Source organism: Delphinapterus leucas, chromosome 19, assembly GCF_059928025.1.
Source record: "Delphinapterus leucas isolate spDelLeu-1000000601 "Yukka" chromosome 19, BTC_Dleu_Yukka2, whole genome shotgun sequence".
Lineage (NCBI taxonomy): Eukaryota > Metazoa > Chordata > Mammalia > Artiodactyla > Monodontidae > Delphinapterus > Delphinapterus leucas.
In genome coordinates this window covers 24,676,417-24,689,198 of record NC_143147.1, presented here as the reverse complement: position 1 = coordinate 24,689,198, position 12,782 = coordinate 24,676,417, and the positions used below count along the sequence as shown (strand labels likewise).

General features: G+C 40.8%; 1 protein-coding gene and 1 pseudogene across 5 annotated transcripts in view; one reads left to right on the top strand and one right to left on the bottom strand.

The window, feature by feature from the left end:
• Positions 1–12,782, top strand: part of CRLF3 (cytokine receptor like factor 3) — an 81,265-nt gene that overhangs the window by 16,700 nt on the left and 51,783 nt on the right. For all 5 annotated transcript variants that reach the window (XR_016388905.1, XM_089900784.1, XM_022595898.2 and 2 more), the window contains exons 4-6: positions 444–621; positions 1,759–1,981; positions 2,678–2,810. Coding sequence is in view for 4 of the 5 variants with exons in the window: in XM_089900784.1 (XP_089756910.1) it covers positions 444–621; positions 1,759–1,981; positions 2,678–2,810 (534 nt within the window). In the remaining variant the exon portion in view is untranslated. The remainder of the gene's footprint in view (positions 1–443; positions 622–1,758; positions 1,982–2,677; positions 2,811–12,782) is intronic.
• LOC111185880 (small ribosomal subunit protein eS27-like pseudogene) lies at positions 4,293–4,527 on the bottom strand (annotated as a pseudogene).

Sequence of the window (12,782 nt, the reverse complement as noted above, 5' to 3'; positions counted from 1 at the left end):
TTGTGATCCTACCCATTTTCTCTCGTTCCTTTTATTTATTTGGGAAGAGAATTTTAATGTAATGTCTTGCAAAACCCCCACTGCCAGTAGCATTATTTACTGGGGGCTTCTGCACTGTTACAGTATGTGACTGATCTACAGTATTTTTTGTTGGGGAATTGCGTGGCGGTCCAGCGGTTAGGACTCCACGCCTTCACTGCTGAGGGCCTGGGTTTGATCCCTGGTCTGAGAACTAAGATCCCACAAGCTGTGCAGCGCGGCCAAAAATAAATAAATAAAATATTCCTTGTTATTTTTTTAAAAATTGAGATATATTTGATTTACAGCGTTGTATACGTTTCAGGTGTACAGCATAGTGATTTGCAGTTTTTCAAGGCTATACTCCCTTGTATTTTAAACTCTCAGTTAAAAGCCTTATAAACACATGAGCTTTGTTTCCTCAGCTTACCAGAGGTGCCTTTACTGGTTGATGTGCCTTGCTTATCTGCTCAGTTGGATGACTCAATTCTTAACATAGTGAAAGACCATATTTTCAAACATGGAACGGTAGCGTCTCGCCCACCAGTACAGATAGAAGAATTGATAGAGAAACCCGGAGGCATCATCGTACGATGGTGTAAGGTACGTAATTCAGGACTGCAGAAATGGCTTCAGCATTATGGATTTGAGATTTGGGGGCCTTTACGATTTTGTTTTATTAGTTGCCTTTGAATATTCTCTTCATGAACAAAAGTGCCCTTTGCTTTACAACTAAGGTCACAGGGAACTTGAACTGAGGTAGCTCTTCCAGTTGGGATAAACAGTTTTGAAGGTACTTTATAAAATCTCTGAATCGAAATGTTGTTTCCCATCACATATTTCCCAAACTTAACTCTTGGTGACTTGAAGATCGTTCAGAATTAGAAAAGTCAGAAGGTGATAGTGAATATTGGGTGTTGGATATTTTTCTGTTCAACACTGAACTAATACCTCTGAAATAAAGTTTTAAAGTATGGTTTTTTCACACTTTTAGCATTGCCAAGAATTTTGTGTATTAAATCATATTATGCATGTGAATTACCATATTTTAGATAAAAACCATGTCCAGATGAGTCATGATGTCTTGGCTGTTGACAGATATCATTCAGAGGTGGGTGGTCAGCTTCTGGAAACTATTTTCTTTTTTTTTTGTTTTTTGTTTTTTTGCGGTATGTGGGCCTCTCACTGTTGTGGCCTCTCCCATTGCGGAGCACAGGCTCCGGACGCACAGGCTCAGCGGCCATGGCTCACGGGCCCAGCCGCTCCGCGGCATGTGGGATCTTCCCGGACCGGGGCATGAACCCGTGTCCCCTGCATCGGCATGTGGATTCTTAACCACTGTGCCACCAGGGAAGCCCTATCTTCTATTAATTTTAAGGAGTCCTTTATATATTTCAGATATTAACTCTCTCTTGGTTATATGAATAATGTAGTTTTGGGATACTTGTCTTTGAATTTTGAATGTCTTATCTTTGGCATTAATTGTTTAGAAGTCATGCCATTGCTTCAGAGGAAGCACATTTTTTTCATATCAGACTGGGGTTATAAAACACATGGTTCAATAAGGAAAACAAGGGAAATAATAATGGCACGTTTCCTCTGACCTTCCTGAGAAGAACCTGTATTCAGCATGTGGGCCTGTATGCTTGGCCCCAAATGCCCCCATTCAAAGTTCCTAAGTAGTGATGCTGAGAGAAGTTATTCTCTGACTTTTACCTAACGTAAAGCCTTTCTCCTCAGGTGGATGATGACTTTACCGCCCAAGATTACAGGCTCCAGTTCCGTAAATGTACTTCCAGTCATTTTGAGGACGTGTATGTAGGCTCTGAAACTGAATTCATAGTATTGCACATAGACCCCAATGTTGATTATCAGTTCAGAGTCTGCGCCCGAGGAGATGGCCGACAGGAGTGGAGTCCTTGGAGTGTCCCCCAGATAGGTCATTCCACGCTGGTGCCTCACGGTATGCTGTTGCCTTCTCACTCCTGAAGCTTAACTGTGTATGAGCACACGTATCCTGTGCTAAAGGCAGCACACTGACAACCCTTTTTCCTAAGGATAAACCCTGAATTGATGGAGAATAACATGGAATATGTCTTTTACTTCCTGCTCAAATTACTTCATGTGAATTTTGAGAAATTTTCATTCGTTCTTATCTTCAGAGTCCCCAAATAGTGCCAGGCAGGATTATAAGCATCCCTAAAACCAAAGAGTTTAAATATTGCATTAGAAGACTGCAATATTTGACCCAAACCTTCAATGTATATCTTGATAGAGGCTTTTTCTTAGAAGTCTTACAATCCAAAATTGACCTCTCCTATATATAACTTTTTTTAAGGATTTAGGAAAAAAAAAAAAAGATTTAGACTTGGTTAATTACTTCTTAATCAGGTTGGAATAAGCTCAAACGTGATTTTATTAGGTAAGAGATAACACTTATTTGATCTTCCTTGCCAAAAATGTGTAGGAAGAGACTAAAATCTTTCTTGTGATTTGTAGGATTGACCATGACACCCTGTCACTGAATTTTTCCTTTCGTTGAACTTGCCCATGAACCCTAAGTAGCGTCTTCCACTTCCAAGTTTTATTTAATGTGCCTGTGTTGAAGATATTCCCCAAAAGATTCTAACAATTTACAATATCTTTGCTTTTTAAAAAGAGTGGACAGCTGGCTTTGAGGGGTACAGTCTGAGCAGTCGAAGAAACATAGCGCTTCGGAATGATGCCGAATCGTCCGGTGTTCTCTACTCCAGTGCTCCCACTTACTTCTGTGGGCAGACATTAACATTCAGGCAAGTGGATATTAAAAGATCTGCCTGTCATGCCTTAGGCAGTAAGTGAAGTGCACAGAGCATCCATGAGCTTCGGATCAAAACGGTCCTGAGTTTATTCCCTCATTTCTAGGTAGTGTTACTTCGGAGCAATTTACTTGTTTCTCTTTGCTTCGCTTTTCTCGTATGTATTCACAGGGTTATTATGAGCATGAACTGAGATAATGGGTATAAAATGCCTTGCTTCTGCCTGATAAATAGTGTGTGTTCACTGTGTTTATGTCTTCTTTCTTCTTGGTAAATAGAATACCTCTCAAAAATCAGTCTTAAGCGTTCAGAGGTCCCCAATTTTTTTTTTTCTTTGTGAATCAATAAGAGCAAATATCTGTGAGAGACAACCTATCAGAGTAAACACACGATATATATAGTCTCTATAAAATAAAATTGAAAGCGTGCCTCTCCTGCCGCCAATTAATTTTCTATTTCTTCATCCATTTCTTCCTGTATTAGAAAAATTTCCTTTTTCTTGTTTTCATGTTGTCTGAGATGTATTCTCTGTGGTCCTATTTCTAAATAGCTTTTCCTAAAAACCAAAGCCCAAACTTTGATTTAGGAAAGTGAAGCTTGTCTGATGTTCACCATACACACCTCAGTGTAGCAAACTCTCCTCTAAGTTGTAAATTGTGAGATCATAGGATTTTATTGTGAATGCTTGTTCCAAGTTCCTCTTGGTCTCAGTCCCTTGTTGTATAAGGCATGGAGTGTATCTGAAAGTTTTATCTAAGCTAGTGTTGCCATGTTCTCCACCAGCCAAGTCATTTGAACTGGCAGCATGATCAGAATGCACTAGTTTATGCTTTGTCTCTCTTTTTTTTTTTTTTTTTTGGCGGTACGCAGGCCTCTCACTGTTGTGGCCTCTCCTGTTGCGGAGCACAGGCTCCGGACGCACAGGCTCAGCGGCCATGGCTCACGGGCCCAGCCGCTCCGCGGCATGTGGGATCTTCCCGGACCGGGGCACGAACCCGTGTCCCCTGCATCGGCAGGAGGACTCTCAACCACTGCGCCACCAGGAAAGCCCTCATTTTTTTTTTTAAATGAATTTATTTATTTTATTTTTGGCTGTGTTGGGTCTTCATTGCTGTGCATGGGCTTTCTCTAGTTGTGGCCTGCAGGGGGCTACTCTTCGTTGTGGTGCATGCGCTTCTCATTGCCGTGGCTTCTCTTGTTGAGGAGCATGGGCTCTAGGTGCGCGGGCTTCAGTAGTTGCAGCACGTGGGCTCGGTAGTTGTGGCTCGTGTGCTTTAGAGTGCAGGCTCAGTAGTTGTGGTGCACGGACTTAGTTGCTCTGCTGCATGTGGGATCTTCCCGGACCAGGGATTGAACCCATGTCCTCTGCGTTGGCAGGCAGATTCTTAACCACTGTGCCACTAGGGAAATCCCATTTGTCTCTTTTTTTTTGGATGTATCCAAAATGTGTTTATTGGGATGTTTTCCCATTCATCTTGATTCCCGGGGCTTTTAGTGCTGCTTCCATCTGAAGGAGCACCCTTCTGTAAGCCTTGCTTTTCCTCCTGTAGGCTGGCAGAGGATGGTAGAGCAGCCAACACACAAAACTACTGTTTGTGCATGGCTAAAGACGGTGGTGATTTTATAGCATCCTGGGCATTTCACATCCATGAAATAGGAATTGGGGCTCTGCACCAGGCGCTTCTTCTTGTGTTCTCGTGAGGAGGTCGTCACCATCAGAAACCTTGTCTCACTTTTGACACCTCCTCTCACCCCTCACGTTATGAAAAAAGAATAACTTAATAACCAGAAAAAACTAGCAGAGGAATGAGGCGTCTGGTACCTAACATCTATTTAATTATTCCCCAGGTAATCAGGAGTTTTCTGTACTAACAAACCTCTTCTCTGCTGGTGTCCTTGTTTATAGAAATACTCCCATTAGTGAGTCTGCTGAGAACAGGGTACTTCTGTATAATGATAGGACTTCCTGAGTTAACAGATTCAGGCCAGATACCTCAGATCATAGTAAGAATAATAATCATAGTATTACAAATTGCAGTTAATATTTAAATTGCATTTACTGTGGTACTGTTCCAAGCACTTTACTTATATTAACTCATTTGATTCTCACAATAACCCAATGAAATAGGTGTAGTTACCCATTTTAGGGATGAAGATACTGAGGCACAGAGAAGTGAAGTCATTTACCCAGTGTCACATAGCTAGTAAGTGGCAAAGCTAGGATTTAAACCCAGTCTGGCTCCAGTAATTTTAACCACTGGTCTGTATTGCTTCTCATTTTTCTTTTTTCATGGGAGAGTAAACATGATTTGAGTTAGTGTGGAAATGTATAGTTTCTCCGCTACTGTGTCCTCAGCTCTTTTCCTTTTCTCTCTTCTATGATTTTTATCCCTGGGTGATGGTGATCTGATGCTCTTTTTACTTTTAGCTTCTCCCTCTGTGAACACAGGGGAAGGGCCGATAGATGATCTACTTAGGTTTGTTTCTTAAGTCATTCAATAAATGTATATAGATTACGACATTGGAAATTACACACATTGATTTAAACCCACGTACTGTCTGTGGACAGTACAACACTTAGTCAGCCTCAGTAAACCATTAGTTCCTCCCTCCTCCTCCAAAGGGGTCCCCCTTGGTAGGGTGATTAACTGAAACTTATTTAAGCTCAGTATTATCTTAGCCAGACCGTTGCATTTTTGTCATTTTTCCTTTGAATGTGGATTGAAAATGTTTTCTCTCCTTGTTTAAAGGAATTTCAGGCATTGGCAGTTAAGGCAGAGGATGTGAATAGAGTGCTTGTATGGGGCACCTTCATGCATCGGGTTGGGGGCAGATAGGCCTGCTTGAATCAAGGTAAACTTTATTCAGCTTTTTGAGAGCCTCATAGTCAGAAGGGAGATTATACTCCTGCAGGCCCTGCCCTGTTGCTCAGCCCAGTCGATCCCTGCTGAAGTTTCTGGAATCCTTAGAACTGCTGACACCAAAGGAACCTGTTACTGGCCGGTTTTTAACAGTCTCTAGAGCCCAGTCTCATGTGGTGCCCGGGTCTGCTAGCAGCCCCCTCCTTCCAGGCCTCTCTCTGATTTCCTGTCTTGAACATTCCTGCTTTCCCTTGCTTCTAAGATTTCCCATTCTTACTATTTTTTAAACCATATTTTTCTCTCTGTCTATGAGTCTGTTTCTGTTTTGTAGATAGGCTCATTTGTACCGTATTTTAGATTCCACATGTAAGTGATATCATATTAAACCCTAGCTTTTAGTTTGTTTGTAGAGGGAGGATTACATGAAGTCAGGGAGACATGTCTGCTTTGGGATGTTCACATATAATAGCTGTTCCTCCCAGATAACCTAAGGAATATTCCTTAGACTTTTTTTCCCTGTCCATATCCTTCTGTCTTAAACTGCTTTTCTAAAATGTAAGGACAGTTCTGCTCGCCTGTGGTCTTTGTGAATGATGCTGATTGTTTCATACAACCCTATTCCATTCAGATGGTACTTACAGTACTTGGTATTGTTGGGAATGCAAAGTTTAAGAAAAAGAAAAAAACTAGAATCTTATCTAACCATAGAATAGGCAGTTTATAAATTATAAAGTTTAAGAAAGATCCTGACTGCTGTGGAATATAGAAGAAGGAAGAGTTACTTCTAGATGAGGGGTTGGTGAAGGCTTTATCTCAGGTAGGGCTGAAAAGGAAAGTTCAGGTAGAGAAACAAAGCGAGAACCAGAGATATGGAGGAGAAAAAAATATAAAGAACAGGAAAGTAATGAGTGTGAATGGGTTTTATAGCGATGGGAGTATAGTCAGAACCCCAGAAAAGTACGACATTCTTGTGGACAGGCTATGTATATTTATTTCTTTTTCAATTTCTCAAAGACTTGCCCCTTTGGAGCTCACTTGTGCCCATTTATAAGGAGGACATTTGATACCACATACAGAGGTCTTTTTCTTTTTTCCTTTTTCCAACAAAAGTCTTCACCAAGTAAAACCAAGTCAGGTTCACATTTCATTGTCTTGGGAGTCATGCTCTGCGTTTGACTTTTCATGAATTCACGAGTTGAGCTAGGCTACAAAATAATAACAGCCAGCTCACCTTTGTCGAACCCTACTGTGTGTTACTTCTTAAGTATTGAGTTAATGTCTGTAAATCCTCATTACATGCTCAGGAGGTAGACACATTTTATAGATGAGGAAACTGAGATGTAAAAAGATTAAGCCACCTGCCTGAGGTTGTACAGATTCTTAATAGTAATGCTGAGATGCAAATCCTAGCAGTCTAGCCCTGTAGGACTCTGCTTGGACTTAGAGTGAGCTGGAAGGCCATTGGAGGACATTGAGCAAGTGAATGATGTGATCTGACATATGTTTTACAAGTCATTTTGGCTGCTGGGTGGAAAATAGTCTGTACAGCGGTACAGGCTGGAAGGAGACCATTTAGGAGGCTGGAGAGGAGGAGCAAAAATATTACCAGAAATGAAGGGAAGGCTGTATTCAGCATTCCAGTATTAATCTTGGTGATGGCTAATGGTGGCTTGGACCAGGATGGAGCAGTTGAGGTAATGATAAGTGGTCAGAATCTGGATTTATTTTGAAGGAAGAACTGATGGGATTTATTGACAGGTTGGTTGTGAGGTATGAGAAAGGAGTGAAGTGTAACCTCAGGGTTTTTGGACTAAGTAACTTAGGGTAGAATTGTCATTTACTGAGGTAGGTAAGACCTTATAAGGAGCCTATTTATGGGTGAATATTAGTTCTTTCACAAATTAATTTGAGTTCCTTATTAGACATATAAGTGAAAATGTGGGGTAGACAGTCAGATATACAAATCGGGAGTTCAGTGGAAAAGACCAGACTGGAGATATTATTTTGAGAGTTTTTAACATATAGATATGTGTTTAGAGCCGTGAGACTGCATGAGATTAGCCAGGGAATGAGTATAGGGAGAGGACACTGGAGAACTCTTAACATTTAGCTTTTGAGGAGGAAAGAACCAGCAAAGGATTCTGAGGAGTAGCAGCAAGTGAGGTAGACGGGAAAAGTGGGAGAACGTGCTGTCCCTGAAGCCAAGCAAAGGAAGTGTTTCCAAGAGGAAGTAGCGGTCAATTATGTCAAATGTTGCTGACCCAACAGATTAGAAAAGGACTGAGAATTGGCCTTTGGGTTTGCAGCGTGGACGTGGATTGGTGACCCTGACATGAACAGTTTCAGGGGAGCTGTGGTGGAGGGAAGCTTGATTAGAGTGGGTTCAAAAGAGAGATGGGATCTTTGGGGACCAATAGATGCATAGTAGCACCATAGTTCTGATTTTTCCACTACTGGAAACTTTTTGGAGAAATAAAGAGGTGGGGGGTAGGGACCCATAAGTACTTTTTCAACAGAACTAAGAAATACAGAAAACTCAAATTCCAAATTAGCTGTAAAGGCCCCCTAAGACACAACTAGCCTGGAAATCATGAGTTTGCTGGCCAGGCTCAGAAATCTCCAAATATTCAGTCCCAGAAGGAGAAGACTCCACCCTAAGACTATAAACGGGGCCAGGACTGAACAGCGCTTGAGTGTTCTTGAGGAAGCAGAGAGAAAAGGTGGGAAAAATGTCCAGGGGAGTCACAGTGCATCATCTTAGGAAGCAAGGACTGTGTCCCTTGGTGACAGTGGAGAGTAGTTTATAAGCAGCCTTTGAAGAGAACTGAGGTCTGGCAATAGAAGCTCTTTTGAACCAGATTAGGTTTTTGAGTGTCAAAGGAGATGTGGCTTCACAGAAGAGCCGTATTATAAGGCCGGACCTTCCTATAGCAATGGAGGACAGGCTGTAGAGCTGTAAATCTGAAAGTCACCCTTCACTTAAGTTTTTTTTTTTTTTCTGGCCACACTGAGTGGCATGTGGGATCTTGGTTCCGCAACCAGGGATCAAACCCAGGCCCACAGCAGTGAAAGCACTGAGTCCTAACCATTGGACTTCCAGGGAATTGCCATCTTCATTTAGTTTTTTAAAAAATGGCTTCCATCAGTGTTTTGCAATTTTTTTCTTGTCTTATTACACTGGCTAGGAAGTATAATTTTGAGTAGCAGTGTTGAAAGCAGACATCCTTGTCTTATTCCAGATCTTAGCAGGAATATATTCAGTCTTTCACATTAAGTATGATGCTAGCTGTAGGGTTTTTTTGTAGACACCCTCTATAAGGTTAAGGAAGTTCCCTTCTATTCTTAGTTTGCTGAGAGTTTTATCTATAAATGGATGTTTAATTTTGTCAAATTATTTTTATATATCTATTAAGATAATCATATGGTTTTTCTTCTGTTGATATGGTTACAATGATAGATTTTTTAACATTGGATCAGCTTTGCATTTCCATGAGAAACCCCACTTGACCATGTATTATTCTTTATATATGTTGCTAAATTTAACTTTTTTATTTTTTTGAGGATTTTTATGTCTCTTCAGAAGAGAGATATCTGTTTTTTCTTACGATGTCTTTGGTATCAGGGTAATTGCTAGCCTCATAAAGTGAGGTGGGAAGTATTTCTTCCTCTTTTATTTCTTAGAACTGTTTGTGAGAATTGGTATTATTTCTTAAATGTTTGGTAGAGTTCACCAATGAATTCGCTATCCTGGAATTTTTTTTGTTGGAAGATTTTCAATTTCTATAATAGATATAAGACTATCAGTTTCATTTTAAGAGAGGATAAAAGCTATTTTAGGATTTGTATAGTAAGGAGTATATTTCTATATCAAAAATCCTTGTTTACTCTGACTTGGTAAGACATCCCTTCCTTCTCTTCCTTTTTCCTGACAGGTCAAGCTGAGCTATGACCCTCTTTTTTGACATATGGCTTATTCTTTATTCCTTGGGCTAGTTTCCTGTTAGTGACACAGGCCAACTAGCTGTGTTCCTGGAAGCACTTGCAGTCTTCCCAGCAGTGTGTGAGGGTCCTGACTGATGTCACTGCATCCTTGTCAGTATTAAGTATTACTGTTTTTACCTAATTTGTAGCTGTAGGACATAATATTTTCACTTTCTTTCTTATATTTATCATAAACTTGGATATTTTTCATAATATATTATGATATATTAGCCAAGCAACTGAATTTTTGGATCTTTGCTCCAGGTGTTCATTGTGAGAAGAAGGAAGTTTGAGATTATATGAGAATTTGCCACTTAAATCCAGTCAGTTAGCCAAAGTGCCAGAGTAGTAGGAAGAGATTAGCTTTCTTGCTGCCATCGAAATTTTTCCTTTTTGTTCTGAACCATGTTCTTTCTCAGAATACTTTACCTTTGAGAAAAATTATCACCTAGAACTTTCTACATGACTCTATGTAATGGATGCATTCCTACCAACTTGTGCATAAACTGATTTTTTTTATTAATAGTATCTCCGAGGTCACTGTACCCTACTATGAATTATTTTGTATACCATTTTTCTTTTTTTATATACTTTTTATATTTGGATGATTTATGGCAGAGTTTCTTGTAGGACTTGTTTATGTGAGAGAACCACTTGGGTAGTTTTTTAGGAAATAATGTCCTGACTACTTGTCTTGCAATTTAAAAATTCAAAGATTTTAGGGACTTCCCTGGCAGGAAGTCCAGTGGTTAGGACTTGAAGCTTTTGCTGCCGGGTCCCCAGGTTCAATCCCTGATCGGGGAACTAAGATCCTGCAAGCTGTGCGGTGTGGCCAAAGGGGGGAAAAATTCAAAGATTTTAAACTTCCATTCTATTTCTTAGTGAGCTGTGAAAATAATTCTTTGTTAAGGCAAATTAGCTCTTTACTTTCGTGGTTCATTTTATATTCAGAGAAACTTTTATAAGCTTTTAATGCCAGGCTTGTCTTATTTATCAAATGCTGTTGTCAAGTAAGATGCTTTTAGGAACAATTTTGTGATTTATTCAAATAAGGAGTTTTTTTCCTTCTTCCCAGGATTTTAGTTAATTTCAAGAAATTTTACTTGCGTTAATTATTTATTTAAAAAGTTTAATCACAGAAAAAAATGTACACTTGCAATGAGCTAGCCAAACTCAAGGTTGAGGGCACAGTCCTTTAAAAGATTGCCCTCACTTCAGATACCAGCTGCAAGTTCAGGGGTCCCCAGGGCCAACGCTCAGGTTTTATAATTTGCTAGGATGACTCACACAACTTAAGAAAGCACTTCACTGGACTTCCCTGGTGGTCGGGTGGTTAAGACTCCGCTCTCCAATGCAGGAGGCTCGGGTTTGATCCCTGGTCAGGGAACTAAGAGCCCACATGCTGCAACTAAAAGAGCCCACCTGCTCCAACTAAGACCTGGCTCAGCTAAATAAATAAATATTAAAAAGAAAGAAAGAGGGGCTTCCCTGGTGGCGCAGTGGTTGAGAGTCCGCCTGCCGATGCAGGGGACACGGGTTCGTGCCCCGGTTCGGGAGGATCCCACATGCCGCGGAGCGGCTGGGCCCGTGAGCCATGGCTGCTGAGCCTGCGCATCCAGAGCCTGTGCTCTGCAACGGGAGTGGCCGCAACAGTGAGAGGCCCGCGTACCACAAAAAAAAAAAAAAAAAAAAAAAGAAAGAAAGCACTTCACTTATGATTACAGTTTTATTATAGCAGAAGGATATATAAATCAGAACCTGCCAAAGGGAGGAACTCATAGTGTGAGATCTGGGAGGATTCCAAAGACAAAGCATACATCTCAGGGATGCAAGGCCTTTTGGCATGACAGTACTCAGAGTATTACGAACCAGGAAAGCTCACTCAAGCTTTGGTGTCCAGAGTTTTTATTGGGATTTTATTGTGGAGGCATGGTTGATTAAATCATTCCCCACCTAACTCAATACCCACCTCCCGTGCCCTCCTAGGAGAATGGGCTGACATCATGTAGCTCAAAGCCTCAACCCTGTAATCATGACTGGTCTTTCTGGAGTGACCTGTTCCCATCCTGAGTCATTTTGTTAGCATAAACTATCTAGGGGCCCACCTTGAGCACCTCATTAGCATAAACTATCACATGTGGTCTGAGGGACCCACCATGAATAACAAAGACACTCCTATCACTTGGGAAATTGCAGTGGTTTAAAGGTTACCTGCCAGGATCAAGCCAAATATTTCATCACACAATACTAAACACAACTAACTGCTGTCTTCCATCTATAATTAATAATATTAGCAGGTTTTTATTTTTTAGGAAACAACATTAGGGATGTTAGGGATAAAATTCAGGTATCTTGTGTTTCCCACATCTCTCTCTCTATATATATATTTATCCAGTAGTATTTTGTGTATTTTTAAAATCTTTATAAACATGATTTCAGACTTACAGAAGAATGGCAAGAATAGTACAGAGAATTCCCAAATACCTTTCACCCAGATGCCTCAATATTTGCTTCATCATTTTTCTCTTTACATTTTTTTTTTTTTGACTGCACCACGTGGCATGTGGGATCTTCCCCAACCAGGGATTGAACCCATGCCCCCTGCAGTGGAAGCATGGATTCTTAGCCACTGGACTGCCAGGGAAGTCCTCTACTTTTTCTTCCCAAATCATTTTCAGTGAGTATTTTGTAAAAAGAGATTATCAAAATCAGAAAATTAACATTGATATACTATTATCTAACCTACAGACCTTACCAGATTTAGTTGTCCCAATTAATGTCCTTTACAGAAAAAAAAGATCTTGGATCATGTGTATATACATTTGTTATGTCTCTTTTAATCTGGAACAGTTTGTCTCTCTTAAATTTTATGATATTGGCTTTTTTTTTTTTTTTTGCGGTGCGCGGGCCTCTCATTGCTGTGGCCTCTCCCGTTGCGGAGCACAGGCTCCGGACGCGCAGGCTCAGCGGCCATGGCTCATGGGCCCAGCCGCTCCGCGGCATGTGGGATCCTCCCAGACCGGGGCACGAACCCGTGTCCCCTGCATCGGCAGGCGGACTCTCAACCACTGGGCCACCAGGGAAGCCCAGATATTGGCATTTTTTAAGAGTACAGGTCTGGTAT